Genomic DNA, 18,279 nt, shown 5'->3' with positions numbered 1-18,279 from the left:
TTCTCCCACTCCTAATTTCAGAAAACATTCTGCTTCCGTAGTTGGCTTCCATTCCCCATACTGTCAGAAACAGCTCCTACAGATGACACGTTAACTGAGCATTCATAATAATTTGCTTTACTGAGTATTCATTCTGATTCATTTGCATCTTCCTGTCAATCAGTCATTGATCCCACATTTTCAGTGCACTTCCCTGTCACTTTCCTAATTGCAAAATTCCATTCCCAAAATTTAAAAGTGGATTTGTGGCACTAGAGCAACAGAGGACTTTTATCCGCTTTGATTGCACAGGTCTAAATTTCCAACATGCACTTGAATCTGTCCCAGAATATAGTGACCGTCCAGAGGCTTCCAGCAAGTGGCCAGAATAGGAGGGACTGATGGTGGCTCTTCCCAGTTTCAGCAACACAGGTTGCAACTGGTATTCCATCATGTTGGACATGAGAACAACCATGGACATTTCTGAGTCCCAAACCATTGCAACCTCTTCCAAAACTGAAGAAGCAATTTGCACCCAAGGAATAATTAGGGAGGCCTACTCATACATGTGCCATTTACTTAATCCATTCTACTGCCAAACTAAATTCATTGCCATTCCCAACCCTGGCCCTTCCCTACCTACTATCAAGCGCTGGGGTCAAAGAGACATATATCCCCTTCTGTGTTTCCATGCATGCAAGCATGGAAAGGTCAGAAGGGAAAATAGTGTTTTAATAAGAAAAAGAAAAGCACCTCCTTGGGCCTTCCTCCAGGGTTGGCAGCGATGGTGCTGACCACCTCCGGTGAGACACAGTGAACTGGAGAACGAACTGTGGGGCTTCGTGGTGAACTAGGATCCTGGGGACTGTTCTCATACTGGCCTTCACTGGTGGTACGTCTCCGTACAGGGGCTTCGGCTTCTTCTGGTGACTTCTCCCGTGGCGACTGTACTCCTGAAAGTTCAATTGAACTGTGAGAAAAGTGGCGTTCCAAGCACAGGAAGAGCTTCAATACATTTAGAAAGCCTTTATGAGCCAATATTCAGATCTTTGGGCTGTGTCTTGGCTTTGGAAAGAAACTGAATCAATTAATCAGGAGAGGGGAAATGGGCAAATCCATCACTTTCCACCAGCAGATTATAGTGAAAACCAAACCCAACCCAACAAGCACAACTCAAAATTGTGACACCCCGGTTCATACATTTAAAAATCCCTGCATAATGAAGCAGCTGCATTGGAGAAAGCATAGAGTTCATGCTGAAGCCAAAAATCCCCAAGATGCCCTGTTCATTTCCTTCCTCGCCTCCTGAGCTGGGCTTCTGGAGGATAAGACGTTGGTGTGGATGCCCTGCATCATATTTTACTTCTCTTACCTGGCTGTAATAGGTGTGTGCATGTGATCTGTGTGTAGGATTTATTAACATGAACCAAAGCACTGATTTAAGTAGGGTGTACTTAGAGCAGGCAAACTTAACAGCCTGATTACTTTTTTCCTTTCTTTTCCTTTTTTGGTGATCAGCTTCCATTCACCTAATATTACCACATATTCTTAGGCAACTTAAGACATCTCCACCACAGTAATATATTCCCCTCCTTGTCTTCAGGCCTTCTCCCTACTCCAACATTTCCATACAATGACCTAGGAAGCAGTTGGCAGGAGAAGGCAGATACAGGTCAAGAGAAAAGCCAGCTCAAGGAATTGGAAGGGATCCTCATATACAATCCTTTCCATACCGCACTGAGCCAGAAGCAGGGTGTGTATGCTGGGAGGGGGGAATAGGTCCAGGAGACTCAAGCAACTGAGCAAAGCCACACACTGAAGAAGAAAGGAAGGGGGGGAACCCCAAGGCCACTGGCTAACGTGGTCCAGAAAAGAGATCTAAGGCTGCTTGCTATTCTTGTCCTCTTCAACTTTCAGAGTCAATCTAAGGCAACAGAGAGGAAAGTTCAAGTCTCTGAAGATATATGCTTTTTGTGTGGTGCAGTGGTTAGAGCACTGGGATAGAACCTGGGAGACCAGGGTTCAAATCTCCACTTAGCCTTGAGTCTTGGTGGGTGAGTGGCAGTTTCTTAGCCTAACCTACCTCACAGGGTTGTTGTAAATTAGGAGGAGAACCATGTATGCTACCCTGAGCTCCTGGGAAGAAAGGTAGGGTATAAATGTAACAATAAATAATAATTTAATAGGCTCTTATTCCCCCTAACAGTATACGCTCCCTGGATTAATTATGGGAAATGTTGATTGATGTGGGTGCTGATAAATTTCTCTTAGTGGTCTGTGGGGTGTGGATACACACACACACACTCATCCCTAGTCTATTAAACTTGTTTATGAACATGATGCTGCCAAAAATTGGAACAGAGGGTTCAGAGTGCAAACTTCCCTAATTTGGAACTTTTGAACTAATCGCAAACATTTCCACACTTTGGGCTTGGCTTACAATGAGCTTTGCTCTGGCTGCCACCACCATAGGCCTCTCCCCTTTCCTGCTGAAACTTACTTGTTAGCAGCAGCATAGAGAAGACTTGCTGCTGCAGCCATTATTGGGCCCTGGAGCACAGCAGCAGCATTGTGGGTGCCAAGACACCTGGGAAATGTAGTTCCGTTACTGAGAAGCCCAAGCAAAGCTCAGGTAATTGTTGCTGCAACCTTTCAAAGCCTATTCAAGGTTGCTGCAGTGGTTACTGCAACAAGGGGGGCGGGCTCGTTGGGAGAGCTTCAGGCTTCATTGAGTTCCCAATGATTAGGGATGGGCGAATCCGTCAATTTTGCTTCCTCTCAGTTTCTCATTTATCCAGGCTTGACATCAAGTTCTCCACCTTTCCATGCCAGTTTGTGATCATTATTATTTTTTAAGTCCTCAAGAAGATTCATCAGCACTTTAGGGTGAATTTCTCCTCTTACACACTTTTTTTTGTAAAGCGATTTATCCTGAAATTATGCATTCTGTATGTTATTTTCCACTAATATATGCACTTATATGCACACTTTGCATTAGTATGTGCATTTTTGTATGCATTACTTGGCAGGAGAAGCACATTGCAAAATTCAGGGAAGTGCCTATTTCAAAAGACGGTTGTGTTTCGCTTCACACATTTTTTTGAAAATTGTGAACTGAATCAAATTTCTTTCGCATCCCTACCAATGACATCACTGGGAGTGCAAGAAGACTCAGAACTGTGACTGGGCTATAGCTAAGAATGAGCTCAGCTTGGACCTGTTCTAATCAAATCCAAATTAGCTTGTTTTAGGTGAGCCTGCTTCAAACTGAGATTGAAGTCTGTGGTACAGATAAACACCTTAAGATGTCTAGCAGTGCAGATGTGCCCTGATGTCAACCTGAGTCTCTGATTTCAACTGATGCATAACAATGAAATCCTGAAAGTCATCTGCAGCAATGGATTTTGTTAACATGAAAACTTTGTAGCTGGGAACAGCACCTGCAACATTTCAAATTGTGCCCTGCAGCTGTGAAACGAAACAGCAGTGCCAGGGAACAGAGGCAGTCAGAGCAAGCGAGAGACACCAAACTCTCATCAGTTGTGAAGCTGTATAATGATGTGTTTTTTGCAGTGACTGGACTTCTTTCTTTCTTTCTTCTTTTCCTTAAAGAAACCTGCCAGAGGGAGGGGTCTCATTCACTAAATGGGGTAAGCTCACTCCACCTCATTTACTTAAGATTTGCAGATGTAAGCTTTGGAGACACTACATGTCAGCACATTCAAACCCCAACTAGGGAAAAGAGCCCACTTCTTTTATATAAGCAGCAATGAATGTATTCCCTCCTTCCTGTACCCACCCCACAAACACATTTGAATGATTTTTAATTTATTTTTTAAGGCACTGGTCACAGGGAGATGTCCTTAAAAAGTTTCTAAAACTCATGGGGCTTTGGGGCTGCTTTTGAGTCCCTTGGCTAATCTGGATCTCTCCCTGATTAGTAACAGCTATGCCATTTTCTCAGCTGCAGAGAGTCTTGCTTTTCACACAGCTGAAAGAAAAGGGAAGTTTCTTTTCTTTTTCTTTAAAGGAGGGAAAGAACAGGAATGCACAGATTTTGGGCAGCGTTCTGAGGTTCCCAAAACAGAAACCCACTTGGGAGGAGAAAGAGGAGGGAGCCAGAATCCATGGCAACAGAAGCAACCACAATACAACATCCGGAACTAAGGAAAATCCATTGATGAAAGGAGCAGTGAGCTCAAGCAGCACCACACACAAAACTCTTTAAAGTAAAGCAGCAGCATTTTGTGTGTGTGTAAAAACAGGGACAAGCGGTGCTAAGGCTGAACTAACAGGTTCGAGCCCAGAGACTGCGCCACTGCACAGCTCACTGGCCCCCCAAGCATTCCAAAAGACTCCCCCCAAGATAGGAAGCGAATGGCTGCACAGACAGACAAGGCTCTAGCAGCCCACCATTTTGATTTTAACAATTGCTAAGCCCAGGACAGTAGTGGCAGGGAGCTAAGCCACCCCATTGGGGGGTGCAGGACCAATGAGAGCAGCAAGGTTAGTAGGCTAAGGGGACTTGGCTCATCCTCTTGTTACAGTGATGCTCTCATTGGCCCTATGACCATGAAGCTGGCCTCTGACTGGAAAAGCTCACTGTCACTCTCCCCCTGGGGTTAGTACTTAAAAAAAAATAATGGTGGGCAGTTTAAGCCTTGGAGTAATTGGCTGGTGCAGCACCACTTTGTAGCATGTGCTAGCCAACAACTTTGTCCTCATCTGCCTCCTACCTATCCAGCCACTCGGGGAGGGAGAAATGTATGGTTGCCACCAAGGCAACCATGGCAGCAAAAAGTAAAAGAAGTCAAGGCAGAGCACCAGGGAGGGAGAAAAGTGGAGTGCCCAGAGGGCCCCCCCCACCTCAAAGCAGGTAGTGCCTCTAAGGGAGACAAATCCCTTTCTGCAAGGACTGTTATCTGTCTGGTTTTAAACCCAAAAATATTTCAGTCATTTTTCAAGTTAAGCTTCAGCAGTTAAGTTTCAAGATCATCCTCATTTCAGTGAACTAATATATGCAAAGTGTGTATATTATCCCTCCCTGCAGCCTTGTCACTGGAGAGGCACAATATTTCTCCTATAGAATTGCAGAAGTGGAAGGGATCCGATGAGCAGCATCTGGATCTAGATCTATCAGGCCTCTGGGAGTGGAAGTGGGTGGTTCCAGTTATCGCCACACTGTGTTGTCTTCCTTGAACTTCCTTGAATGTTTGAAGCTGGGGATAATGCATTTTCGGGGATAATACCCCCTTCTGTTCATACTCCCATCCTTTGGCATCAACAAGCAGGAGATGCATAGAAGTTGGCTTCCTTTCTAAAACCCTTAATCCCTATTGAATCATAGTTTCTTGCAGTTGCTGGCATAAGCCTGAAGGCCAACACAAGCCCTTTGCAACTTTTAAGTTTTATCCCGAACACAATGAGCACACCATACAAGCAAGATGCCAGCTGTCAGTACTAGGAGACCTTGAGAAAAGGCACGAGTCTGTTTGCTGAGAAGCGAAAGGAGCATGGCACACAGGAAGGGGAAGGAGGGGAAGAGAGCAAGAAAGCAACAGCCTTGCTGGATGCTTGAGTGGGAAACTCATTGGGAAGCAGTGAGATATGAGCAAAGGTCAGTGCCAATTGCAATGTGGGCAAAACTCAGACTGATACTGCTAATGTGCGCAGAGAAAGAAGCCATTGCCCTCTGATTCAAGGCATTCCATATAACTCCCACACCCAGAGAATGGCTGCCATAGTTCCCTCTGTATTGCTGCTGCACGCACATTTCAAACGTATTCCGCCCTAGGCTTCAAAACCTTTGCACCAAACTTTAGAAACCCTCTACTTCCTCTGGCCTTTTTATTATATGCCTTATTTCCTTCTTCTCTTTAAAGCAGACAGAGGGAGGGGAGGAAGAAGGAGACCAGTGTTTTCTGAGCCAAGAGTGGTGACACCTTGGCTCAGGGTGACCAGGCTCCCTGGAATGGCTGAGGAGCAGGAAAAGCTGGGCATTAGCAACAGCGCTGCTCAACAAAATTATCTCTCTGGCACTCTCCTCCTCCTGTGCTATATTTACTAGCAAAACTCTAAGCTGAGAAGATACAGAGTGTCCCTTCCCTAGAGTGAGGCTACCATCTTCTGTAACCTGCAGCCAAGTTCTTCAGCCACACAGGGGAGGATTAGTTCCTTCCCAGCATTAATGGAATCCAACAACAAGCAAGTGCCATCATGAAACTTTGGATCAGAGGACAGCTTCAAGGTGACTCATCAAGATGGCACTGGAAAACCCTTCCTACCGGGGCCAAGCTAGGCATGCCAGCACTGTTTACCTACCTGCACTGTTCACCTACAACTCTAGGGAGAAAGGATCTATTATTCATATGAAGTGGAGGGGAGGGGAGGGGCGGGGAGCTGAACCATCTCCCCTCTTCTGTGTCTCTGCCTCGCTGTGTTTTCCCACTTGATGTACTACACTCAGGTCTCATACTAGAATTAAACTGGGCAGGTGGAAAATTACTGAAAGCAATGGGCCCTAGCTCAGCAGGTAAAGGATGTGGTTTGCATGCAGAAGATTCCAGGTTCAATCCGGGGCATATCCATTATAAAAAGGATAAGGTTAGGAGTTATGGGAAAGGCTCCTTCCGTCCCTGGATAGCTGCTGCCACTCAGACTAGCCTTCCAGGTATTGTTGGACAACAGCTCCCATCGGCTCCAGCCAGCATGGCAAAAGGTCAGGAATGACTGGGGTTGCAGTCCAACAACATCTGAGCAGCAGGCACTCACATATGCATTTATAGACATGTAAATGTAAGTAAATTCATAGCTTTGCTTTTTGAATGCATGTCAAGTTCCTTCTGCTGCTGCTTAATTAAGCATTCTGGGTAAACTGCACACTATTACACCCAATGGCCTGGAGAAAACCATACCTTACTTTCTTTTTACCATTCAACTGCAAAGAAAGCATAGTCGGTTGATGCACTATAGTACATAAGAAAAGCACTGCTACATTAGCCAAGGGTCCATCTAACTGATTGTTTGCAATAGGAGTCAGGCAGGTGCTTTTGGGAAGCCACCAGGTAGGACATGAAGGTAGCAGCTCTCCCCTACTCTTGGTCCCCCAACAACTGGTATTCAGCCATAGGCTGCCTCTAGACATTTCCAGGTAGCTGTACCATGGCTAATAACAATCACTGAGTGAATCTTATGTTATATTACTTGACTCTGCAAGGATTCAGACAGCATATTTTATTTTTCAATTTGTATCTTTCCTTTTGTGTGGGCAATACTTGTATCAAAACTTCCTCTGGCATTTTGGAGGAGATGCCAAAGGAATATTCCAACAGCAACTCCTCCACTCTCAAACTGAAAGATTATTCACAAGAAATGAGAACACAGAGGTTTAATTCACAAGCCCACTCTTGTGCACATAGGAAACATTCTTTCATTAAAATAGTTTAGAGTCTGGTTTCTTATTAATAGATTAACATCCAGAGGAACTTTATAGCCTAAGTTCAGAGATAGCAATCTTGGCCTGGTAAACCATTGTTTATTGGCTTGAGAATGAGCTGCGTGGCCTCACACTCCACAGTTTCCCGTGATATCTTCAGTTTAACATCTGCAAACAAAACTGGTTCTGATGTCACAGAAAAGTGACAAGCCAGGGTAGAAGCACTGAAGTTGGGTGCACGAGGACAGAAGAAGGGAGGAGAGAAGGGAGTGTAAGAACACACAGCTTGCTCTCAATGCAATAAACCATGGTTTATCAGAATGGACTTGTGGAATGTCATCTGGGCCTATTACAAGGACAGCCCAGAGCATGTCTCTAGGAACTCCCCAACAATATTAGTAAGTTCTCTCATTTAAACTAAACAAAGAAATACCTCTTTCAACTTTACGTTCCTCTAGGAACATTATATAAAGCAAGTGAGCATGAGGATCCCATGCAACCCCAAAGCAGTGAATGTGTGCACAGGAGTCCATCCTTCTAGTCTGCTGCTCTCTTTTGAATGTGACATTCCATTAGAATTTGGGCATTGTATACATAGACCACAGGTCACCGTTTCAAGGGGGGACTATAAGCCAGAGTGACAGGATATCAAGCATACACCATGCTGCTGCATTAATCCTGAAGCAGTGTGAGCACAAGAGGCAATGTCTATGGGATATTTTCTTGGGGGCCAGGGTGGGGGGTGGCAAAGGCAGTGACCAAGTCAACTAAAGCACTGTGAAATTTTACAGGAGTACAAATTCCAAACCTGTAGGGAGAGAGGTGGGTGGATTCAGAAGAGCCAAGTATCCTGTATTGGGGCAAATGAAACACATAGAATAATAATAAAAAACAGCATCTTCTGTTGGAATGGCAACCCATACTTTTTTTGCAGGGGTATAGAGATGTCACACATCTGCAATGATTTCAGAAGTAGTCCTAGGCCACTGTGGAGATGGCTGTTAATTCTGATATACTGAGGCTACCTGCACCAATGAAAGAGATCAGAAAACAAAACAAAACAAGCACCCAGGAGCCCTTGCTGAATATGAGGTTCCGGTGAAAACTCGCCTCTCCTCTTCTGGCTCCAAGAACTCATGTTCCATAAATACCAAACATGCAAGAGAGATGCTTTGGAACAACCACGTGTTTGAAATCCATCAAGAGGCTCCTTTCTCCAGAGCAACCTGCTGAGTAAGATTCCAAGAATTTACACACACACACACACTTCACCCCTTCTGCTAGCCATGCTAGAAGCCCCTCTCCTGCTTCCAGTCAATATCGCCAGCCACAGCAGAAAGATCTGAAGTAAAACACCCCAGCGATGCCTGTACAACACACATAGCCCCTAAAGAAACCTTGGTGTGCTGGCCAAGCACTACAGTGAGTGATCATCCCATTCCTGGATTCTGGCCTTCCTTTCTGCCCCAACTTCCACCCATGCAAAAACCTCCCCTTGATGTTATGGAGACACCTGACATAGCACCAACAACAAAGCAGCGGTGAGTGTGGTGGCCACTGAGATAAACAAGCCCCCTCGCCCAATCCTTTTGCAAGTGACTTCTGGTTATACCACAGATGAGCACCACACGTAGCAAATGAATCCACACACTGCAAGGGAAAAGGAGGAGGAAGCACAACCAATGATTAAAAGATAAATAAATAAGGAGCTTTTGGAATTAGAGCAAGGCTGTAGAGTCCAAACCTGACAGGCCCCAAAACCAGGTCAGATCCTTCCCAGAATTCCTAACAGACACATTTTTTATCCAATGGGAATGCACAGCTGTCACATGTGAGGAAAGGATCTGGCAGTATTGGAGGTAATCTCTAATGTGGGTGGGAAGCAGGAAATCACGTTTTCTTGCCTTTCCGCACACAAATTAGGAGACAACCTTACTCTGGCGCCATTTTGGTTTTTTCTGGTGCCATTTTGGAATGGACTCTCAGCAGCCACCCCAGCTCTCTGTCCTGGTGTCCATGCAACAGCAAGGGAAACAGCAACCATGCGGGAGATCCACGGCAGGGGAGGCTGAAGAGAAAGGAGGAGAAGCAGCAACAGAACAAACCAGAAAAGGAGAAGGATCGCTGTCGGTGAAGAGGAGGATGGGGGCTTTTCATGCTCTTCCGGATGTCCCGGAGTTTGGCGTTGTACTCTGACAGGGGGAGACGGAGGTAGGGTGGGTAGGAATAGAGCAGCAGGAGAAGGTCAACCAAGGATGAAACAAAATCCATCACGGAGAGTGAGAAATAGAGTGTGTAGTCAGAGACAGAACAAACATCACAAACAGACAAAGGAGAAAGGGGAGGGAAAATACAAGAAAAAATATTAGTTGGAAATACACCCCAGGCTTGAATACAATGTGATCTGGGGTGAAGCTGGGTCAACATCAGAATACGAGATACCACTGAACCAAGTCAATTACCAGACTCTTCATGAGATCTTGGGTGAATAGGTTGACCTCAGGAGTATGTTTTGTGGGGTAATAAATCCCTTGTAGTTCCCTGGCTTTCTTTGGATTCAAGAGGAGCTAGAAAATCATATGAGAATCATATCTTCCCCTGTATACTGTTTCTGGAATTCAGTTATCAGTCGGGAAACTGGAGGAAACATTCCTTCGTCTAATGTGCAGAATCAGCAGGATAATGACTGTAGAAATTGAAATATTGCAAGAATGTGGGAGGCACTGGCCGAACCACTCCTGCCCTCCCACTGATGCACCTGCACAGCACCAGGGCACAGATCTAGCTGGCAGCCCTGGAACACCCCTGTCTTGCTGCTTGGACAGGGATTTCCAAGAGTAGGTAAACAAAACACACAAACGGTAATGAAACAACTTGTGGAGGCATCTCTGACTCAGCTGGCTCATGCTAATTGTTTCAGAGCTTCCATTTCAGGTCCCTGAGTCTCTGCGCCAGGCAGGATTTGCAGTTGAGGGCGGTGGTGGTGGTGATGGTGGTGAGCTTTCCCTGGGAAGGGTGTCCTCCTAGAGGCCTTTTGCCTTAATCATTACAGGCTGCTCCCACCCTGCTGCATAGGAAATCTGAGTTCTCATGATAGCGAGAACCAGGGAGGATGATGATCTGTGAAATTCCACACATACTCGCCTTGGAACAAACAGGCAATTTATAGTAGCATGCATTGTAAATAACATGCTGGCCCCTGAGCTCTCTCTCTCTCAACCCCTCTCTCACAGCTTGTTCTGGCCAGTTCCATTCGCTCCCCTCCCCTCTTCCTCTCTCTCTAGCACCGTCCAGATCTCTTGCTTCGCTCCATGTTCTGTGATCATGGGACACTTATTACTGTGAACCTAGAGTGCAGGTTCATGCTTCCACAGCAGCTATTTTTTCCCCAGGATCGCAGGACATAGTGTCCCTTGGGATTATACACTGATCCATGTGCAGCTCAGGTAGAAGGTTATCACAGTATAACAACACTCGGAAAGGCTGCCATGTCCCCCCAAATCAGGAACAGGTGATTTGGAAAACGCCACTGTAAGCAGGAAATTCTGCACCAGTTTCCTCCCATGGTGCTGATGCACATATGCCCATCCACCATACCGTTTCTCTCCCTACCAGAGTGTTGCTATGTAGTAATGCAATGGGGTAAAAATCTAGCCCTCTTCCATCTGCATCAGCATCTTCGCATGATGGAAGTGTGTGGGTACATGCATGGCCATGGGGGAGGGAGGCAGCTCAATGCTGGTGTAAATGGCAAATACAGTGGCTTGTGAACTTCCCAGAAGCATTTGGATGACCACTGTGGGAAGCAGGATGCTGATCTAGATGGGCCATTCATTGGTCTGACCCAGCAGGGCTCCGAGGTTCAACTCACACACTGCTGTGTGTTGTTACTGCTTTACCGCGGGTTGAGCCCAGCTGCCCCCTGCTTTGCAACGCAAAGTAAAATGGACATCAAATCAAACACTGATTCATCAGTCTGCTTTGTGCTCCCCTCTGCACTTCAAGTGGTCTTCCTGTTTTCTCGTATTACTTGTAAAGCACTAGGTGTAGATTTTAGAAACAAATAAGTAAAGGGGGAATCAATTTTGCACAATGCTGAAAAGCAAGTTTGGCGAGGATGGGAAACATGATGTCACCAACTTCCAGAAAACCAGAGCTGTTAACAGCTAGCTTCTGCTATGGACACAAAGAACTCATTTCCCCTGAGCCCAGCCTGGAAAAGAAAATTGTACATCTAAAGAAAATGTGGTGAGTGCATTTCTATAGCAGGTTTGCTCCTCACGCTATGTGTACCTCTGTATACACCCTAAGATGCCACAGTGACTCAGCCTCCAGCTTGGTTTCCCATCCTCCAGCCCTCCTTATCCCAGAACCAAGCCATTTCCCTTTGGCCGAATGCTTTTAATGCCTGTGGTCCAGGAGCTGAACTGGACAGAGCCCAGCAGCTGAGCCTGGCATTGCAGGCTGGATTATGTCCAGGACATTTCTGAGGAGCTCTGCAATTAAAAACTTTTATGTGTAATTACAATCCCAGGAGCTGCCAGGGCTGAGGCTGCATACAGGATACAAGACATCACAGGAGTCCTTAAGCAACACTGTACGTTGTTTTTATCAAGAAGCCCAAATGCCTCAGTCCCAAAGACTGATCATTTTGCAAAGTGTGCCCCCTCTCCCATCACTGCCCATAATTCATGCTTGGGCAACCCGGTCTACAGTGTGCCCTGTGGAGAATTAGTGAGGATGCCCAGGGGAATTACATGGAGGAAAGACTCCATTCTGGGACAACCAGTTAGAACCCATTAAAAAAGAGACTCAGCTGTACACATCAGAAGAGCCTGAAAGTTCCCAAGACAAAGGCATTTGTGTATGTGCGCTCTTCATACTTATACACAGCATGAGGTAGAATCTAGAATCTCAGCTTAAAAGAAAAATACGTCTATGATTATTATGATTATTTTCAAATAACAAGCTTCTATCCCTCAGGGTCTTAGAGAAAGGTTTTCCCCCAAAAGCCAAGCAATGTCTGTTTGAAGGGATGAGTCAAACAGATGTTACAGGGGAGCTCCATGCTTGGAGCTGCTGCTACCCTTTTTCTTTTTGAAAAAGTGACCAGAGGGGAATGGAGCTGATTTGGATTTGGCTTACTAAGTAACAAGAGGAAAACCCGCAGGTTTAAAAAGCCTGTATATTTTCCGCTCGGGGGATTAAAACAACTTTGGGGGAGGGCTAATTTGGACTGGGGATGTGGAGAAGGCAAAGGTGGCTGCCTCACACTGCCTCATTTCCCCCATGGCATCATCTCAATTTAAATTGCCCCCTTCCCTGTGTTGACTTTTTCCAAAATATTAAGGTGTTAGGAGCTCCAAGCATGAAGCTCCTGTATCAATCATCTCTATTGGGCCCCTAGGCCCAAAGAATGATGATTGGGTGTCCCACCTATGCCTCCCCCTGTGGCTTCTAGGACTAATTCCACTTGCTCCGCCCTCTTCATTCCATGCCTTCCCCTCATTTCTTGCCTTTTATTATTGTCTGAGCCCCTACAAAATGTCCTGAATCTTGCAAAAGCTATACGCAGAAGGAACTGTATGAATCCCACCCATTTAAGCAAAAGTGCATAATTTGTTCTGAGTTAATTTCAGCTCCCTTGGTGCCGAGAACACAGAGTCCTGCCCAAGACTGCCAGAGCACTGGGCTTCAGAGGAAGGGCATGAAAGAAGCGCCAAAGGCTATGGAATATTACCCTTTTGTGGGTGTGGTGGACATTTCCTTCCTGACTCAACATCTCGCAGCAGAATCATTAAAGGCTCTTGTGCCACTCATTCAGTGAGCATAAAATCAAGTCAGAGCCCTGCCTTGTTTACAGCCATCTCCCCAGCAGTTGCTGAGCAATTCATTCCTAAGTTCCAACCCTGCCATGCATGTTGCATCCCATGCCTTAATGCCAAATACCAGTAAGTTACAAATCAGGCATGATGGCTTTCATCTGTTCCAAGCTGCAGGTTTGCAGTTAGCTCTGCAGAAACCTGGCACTAGCCACTAGGACTCGGGGAGACACATCTAAATCTAGACAAGTGCATTCAGTTGCCCCAGAGCAACTATCGTTCTCTTACAGAAGAAGAAGGGAAGCCTGCTTGCACCTTCTGAAGGAACAGGGAGAGAGGCTGAGATCTAGGGCTGTCACTTGAGGCACAAATTGCCCTGGCAGCTAGGAGTGCCTTTTACCAGCTTCGGTTGGTAAGACAGCTACGGCCGCTACTGGACCAAGACAGCCACTTTGATCCATTGGTAGCCTCAAGACTGGATTATTGCAATGGGCCTCCATGTGGCCCCTCCTCTCCTGAGACAAAACTGCCCCAAGCCAATCAGGGTGGGCATGACACACTTTATATAAGGACTATATGGCACACTAGACTTGCACTAACAAATACTTTGTGTCTAAGGCTATGTGCACACTATATATTTAAAGCACATTCTTTCCCCCCAAAGATTTCTGGGTACCAGTTTACCCCTCACAGTACGGTAAATGCTTCTTGCTAAATAATCTGGAATGGGGTGTAGCAGCTGCACTAAAGAGTTGCAGTTCCCAGCAACTCTTAACCACCTTCAGTGCACAGCATTATTTGAGGGAAAGAATGTGCTTTAAAGGTCTAACATGCCTAAGTATGGCATGTTTACCTCCCCAAAAAACCCCACCCACCCCTGGCATGTTTATCCCCAAAAAAACCCACCCACCCCTGGCATAGATAGATCCTATGACATTTGCATGTTGTTTGCAAGTGTGGTTGTGAGAGCCCTCCCACCAGACATTCCCCCAACACACCACCCCCAGGACTGCTGTGGGAACAGTTCAGTTTATCCATTCTATTTTGGACTAAGCCACATGAAACAATCCGGGGCCCTGGAGCGGCATTCTTCTCCTACCAGCCCTAAAAGATTATGTGGGGGTGGGGGACTTCTGAGCCCTAAGGATAAAAACCCCTGACTCATAAGAAAACAGAAAATAAGGCTTCCTACCTGCTACCCTGTGGGCCACCAGACCTTCAAGATGCAAAGGCTCTTCCTCTGTGGGGCGAGAAGCTTCCTCACTGTTCTCCGCATTCTTTGTTGGTACCTGGGCTTGAATTGTCATCCCAGGGGATGGGGGTGAGGTCAGCAGGGGATGCTGAGCTTCCATGAGCTTATATGCCATTGCGTGAGGCCTGGGAGATGTAGGAGGGCTTCCTGCAGCCTGGCCATAGCTCCTGGCTTGCTGGTTCGGATAGCCATAGGACAAATAAGCCTCCTGGTCATCCTGCGCGGGGTACTCTGGCTCTGCAGCATTGTGGAGCAATAGCTTTGTGGGATGAGTTTTAGGCGCCTGGTGGTCAGGCAGCTGGGACACAGAGATGCCCATGGAGTTGTGGGAAGGGCTTCCTGGAATAGGGCCAAAAGGATTGGTAGACTTTGGCTGCACCACTTGAGGACCAGTCACAGGCTGGGCAGATACTGAGAGAGCCACCGGGCGTGGCTTATCTTCTCTGGAAGACACCGGGACACTCTGGGACTTGTGCATCATGGAGACAGAAGGGTCCAGGTCAAGCATGAGCATGTTGAGGGCCTCGATGGACTGCTCTATTTCCTTCTGGGAGGCCACCCTGGGGAATTCAGGGATGCTGATGCTTTGAGGGGGTGCTGCTTGTGAAGGGCTGGGCTGAGGGCTTGCACTGGAAACACTGGGACTTTGACTGTCTCGGGCACCATCCTGTTGGCGGGAAGGTGGTCTGCTGCCTCCACTTTGCTGCTGCCAAGAGTTAAGTCCCCTCTGGACAGCTTCCCGGCTACTCGTGCTCCGGGCTGGTGCCTGGGGCAGCTGGGGGCTCTCAGCAGTCGCTGTGGGGAAGGACTGCGAGCGGTATATGCCATTTGGATCATAGCCGTAAGGGTACTGCTGGCTGGCAGCGGGCGGTTGGGGTTGCAACCAGCCAGGAGTGGGGAAGCCATGCTGGTAGTAGTCAGCCAAATTCTCCTGGGCAGACACTGAAGGACGGATGTGCCCATACGGGTCCTGGGGGTGACGCCCCATCATGCTCCGCAAGGTGTTCTGGTTGTTGTAGGGGTAGCCACCATTAATCACCGTCTCTGAATCGTGCAGCTTGTCTATGCCATTGAAATTGGATGACCCATTGGGCAAGGAGTTGAGGCTCTCCATCCGAGGGGCCTCGTGGTAGCCCATGTCACTGGTGTTGGTGGTGCCATCAAATGATGAGAGGGTGCCCAGGCTCCCCACACTGTGCCCATCCTGGTTGGGCAACTCGTCATCCAGAATGTCTGTTTCCCTCTCGGCCACCAAGCTGGCAGCTTCCCCATTGACATGCACCTGAGCTGGAACGATGTGGCGGCCTGAGGTGGTGGAAGCAACCACTGCTCCCCCGCTGGGGTTGTGGTTATGCATGGCGCCCTCGTTCTCCAAGCCAAAGCCGCTGAGCAAGCTGTCAAGCTCCCGCTTCTCCTCTGGGGTTAGTATAGGGTTGCTTCCTCCGCTGCTGCCGGGGACTGTGGGCACTGCCTGCTCGTCAGTCTTGTCTGTCTTGGTGGAGGCGGTGGAGTTGCCCGAATCACTGCTAACAGAGAGTGTGTGCTCAATGTGGTTGGGGGCAGCCGAGAGCGTGATGCGGTTGGTGTTGACGGTGCCGGTGCTGCCGTGAAGTGAGTCTTTCTTCTTCACCTTGGCATATAGGCTGCCATCCAGAGGCCCTTGGGTGTGACCAACCTCTGCATGGAGGAAGAGAGAAGGGAGACAGGAAAATCAATAGCTGTTATGCTGCAAAAGCTTATGTGTTCCAATTAAGACATAAACAATACCTGGGCTGGTCGTCTGCATTTAGCTACAATGAGAAGGGACACTGCGACCCTGCCAACCAGCTGCCAAGCATTATCACATCCTGTGCCCTCCAGGCCTCTGAAGACAAGAGACGCCAGTGTGTCTCTCTGATGGTAGCACAGCCCCTGCCATGTTCTGCTCCCACAGGACCTAATCGCAGCCAGAGAAGTGCTGGCGGCTACTGGAGTAAAACACATTTGCTGGCTATTTTCTTCTTGACTTGCTATTACAAAACACAGCATGTTTTGTAGCAAATGTACCTGTATTGATCCCAGGATACATGAAACCTCTTTAGCAAGAGGTAAGCAAGTTGAGAATGGTTGGGACACCATGAAAAGGCAGAGACCAGAAGATCCTCTAGTCAAGTCTGCACAAGTTGTGACCCACCAAGACAAAGGACTTCAATAATCCTATTTTTGCTGCATGACCGGGGGGGCTTTTAGGCACAGGCAGGCCCCAATATGCAGCTGATGGGTTGTGTTAGGTTTGGTGAGTCACCTGTTGTACAGCCCTGATGTTGTATAACCCTAACATAGCACCAAGGCTGGATCCTCCAACCAAAGGCTCAGAACATGCAACCTTCTCGTAAGAGGGAAGCCAACCACCAGCTTCCATTTTATAGGCTTGGAACTTTACCATAAGAACAAAAGTAGCCAAAGTGTGTGTGCTCAGAGGAACATGGAAATTCATCTGGCATTTAACCTTAATTCAAGCAACAATGTTTTTTTAAAACAGCAAAACAACAACAACAACAACCTGATTCCACCAACTAAAAAAAGCATTGTGTTCACTTTGCAGTCCAAAATAAAACAAATGGTCTTGATGGGGATAAAAAGAGCTCTCCTGCTAATGTTTCATTCTGCTTTTGATTAAGATGTTTTGAAGGCCAGGGCCAAGTTAAAATGGAGGGGGGCACTTCTCACTAACACTTTAATCTATAATCGGCACCTCTTCTCCTCCTGTCAGTGATGAGAGAGGGAGCTTGAAAGGGAGAAAAAGTGTTTGTAGTGTCGCAAGTGCAGGAATTTACCTTCCTCTTCATACCCATTTAAGTGGTTGCTGTGTTCTGCCTTCCCCACAAATGCCCATTAAGAGTGAGGGTCATGCAATGCAGGAAGCCCTGCCTTCTCTCTGAATTCAGTTGGAATTAGGCAAGCCTGGTTGGCTATATGGCATTGTGACATCATGGCACTCACTAATAGTGGTGCTTGACTGGATGGGGTCACTTCAGAAAAGAGAACCTAACCAAATAAAATAAAATAAAATGATATCAAACTAGTGAAAAGAAACATGGCTATGAATAGCACTGGGAATTCTTTTAAGAGCATTTTACACTTTTGCTCACCGTAAGACAGTTTTGTATAAACCACTTGGAGGTTTCTCGGATATAAATCATGTTAAATGGATGAATGAATGAATGAATGAATGAATGAATGAATGAATAAACAACAAGCAAGTGGAAGGTCCATCTAATTTTCACTAGCACTTGGGCACTAAAGAATTGTATAGACAGATCTAGAGATGAACCTTATGCTGCAGGTGGTTTGCAAGGTAAGGCAGCAATGTTTTGAGGAGATATTCAATCTCCTCAGTCATGGGATTATGCAGCAACAGGTTTTCCCCACCTTCTTTGGGCAATCTATTATAGTATTATAGTCTATTACACCAGTCAAGACACTGGCGACAGTTCATGTGGGCACAGAGGACCCACCTACTCTGCCTCAGCTGCACTGTCTGCCTATATGCCCTAATAGTGACCATTAAAATCCTCCTGAAACACCTGGGACCAAGTAAATCAAAGGAGCACCTATGACCTATACTGTAACCTGTCAAGGATTGAGATCAGCTACCAAAGCTCTGTTCATGTGCCCACCAGGAAGGGAGGTCAGGCTGGCTGGTTCAGCAGATGAGACCTTTTCTGAGGCAGCCCCACAACTATGGATTACTCTCCCACCCACCCCCAGATAAATGATGAGCCCCCCCCCTTGGGTTCTTAAAAAGGTCT

General features: G+C 46.8%; 1 protein-coding gene across 15 annotated transcripts in view; it reads right to left on the bottom strand.

Moving 5' to 3' along the window:
* The window catches only part of TNS1 (tensin 1), a 318,113-nt gene that overhangs the window by 39,116 nt on the left and 260,718 nt on the right, over nt 1–18,279 (bottom strand). For 9 of the 15 annotated variants that reach the window (XM_077934370.1, XM_077934367.1, XM_077934376.1 and 6 more), the window contains 4 exons: nt 14,429–16,165; nt 9,520–9,606; nt 8,223–8,264; nt 733–932 (listed from right to left, as the gene is read on the bottom strand). In XM_077934370.1, the coding sequence (XP_077790496.1) occupies nt 733–932; nt 8,223–8,264; nt 9,520–9,606; nt 14,429–16,165 (2,066 nt within the window). The remainder of the gene's footprint in view (nt 1–732; nt 933–8,222; nt 8,265–9,519; nt 9,607–14,428; nt 16,166–18,279) is intronic. The other 6 variants (XM_077934399.1, XM_077934402.1, XM_077934404.1 and 3 more) reach the window with 3 other exon arrangements.

The sequence above is a fragment of the Podarcis muralis genome, chromosome 1, assembly GCF_964188315.1.
Source record: "Podarcis muralis chromosome 1, rPodMur119.hap1.1, whole genome shotgun sequence".
NCBI classification, from domain to species: domain Eukaryota; kingdom Metazoa; phylum Chordata; class Lepidosauria; order Squamata; family Lacertidae; genus Podarcis; species Podarcis muralis.
This window is presented reverse-complemented; position numbering and strand designations above follow the sequence as displayed.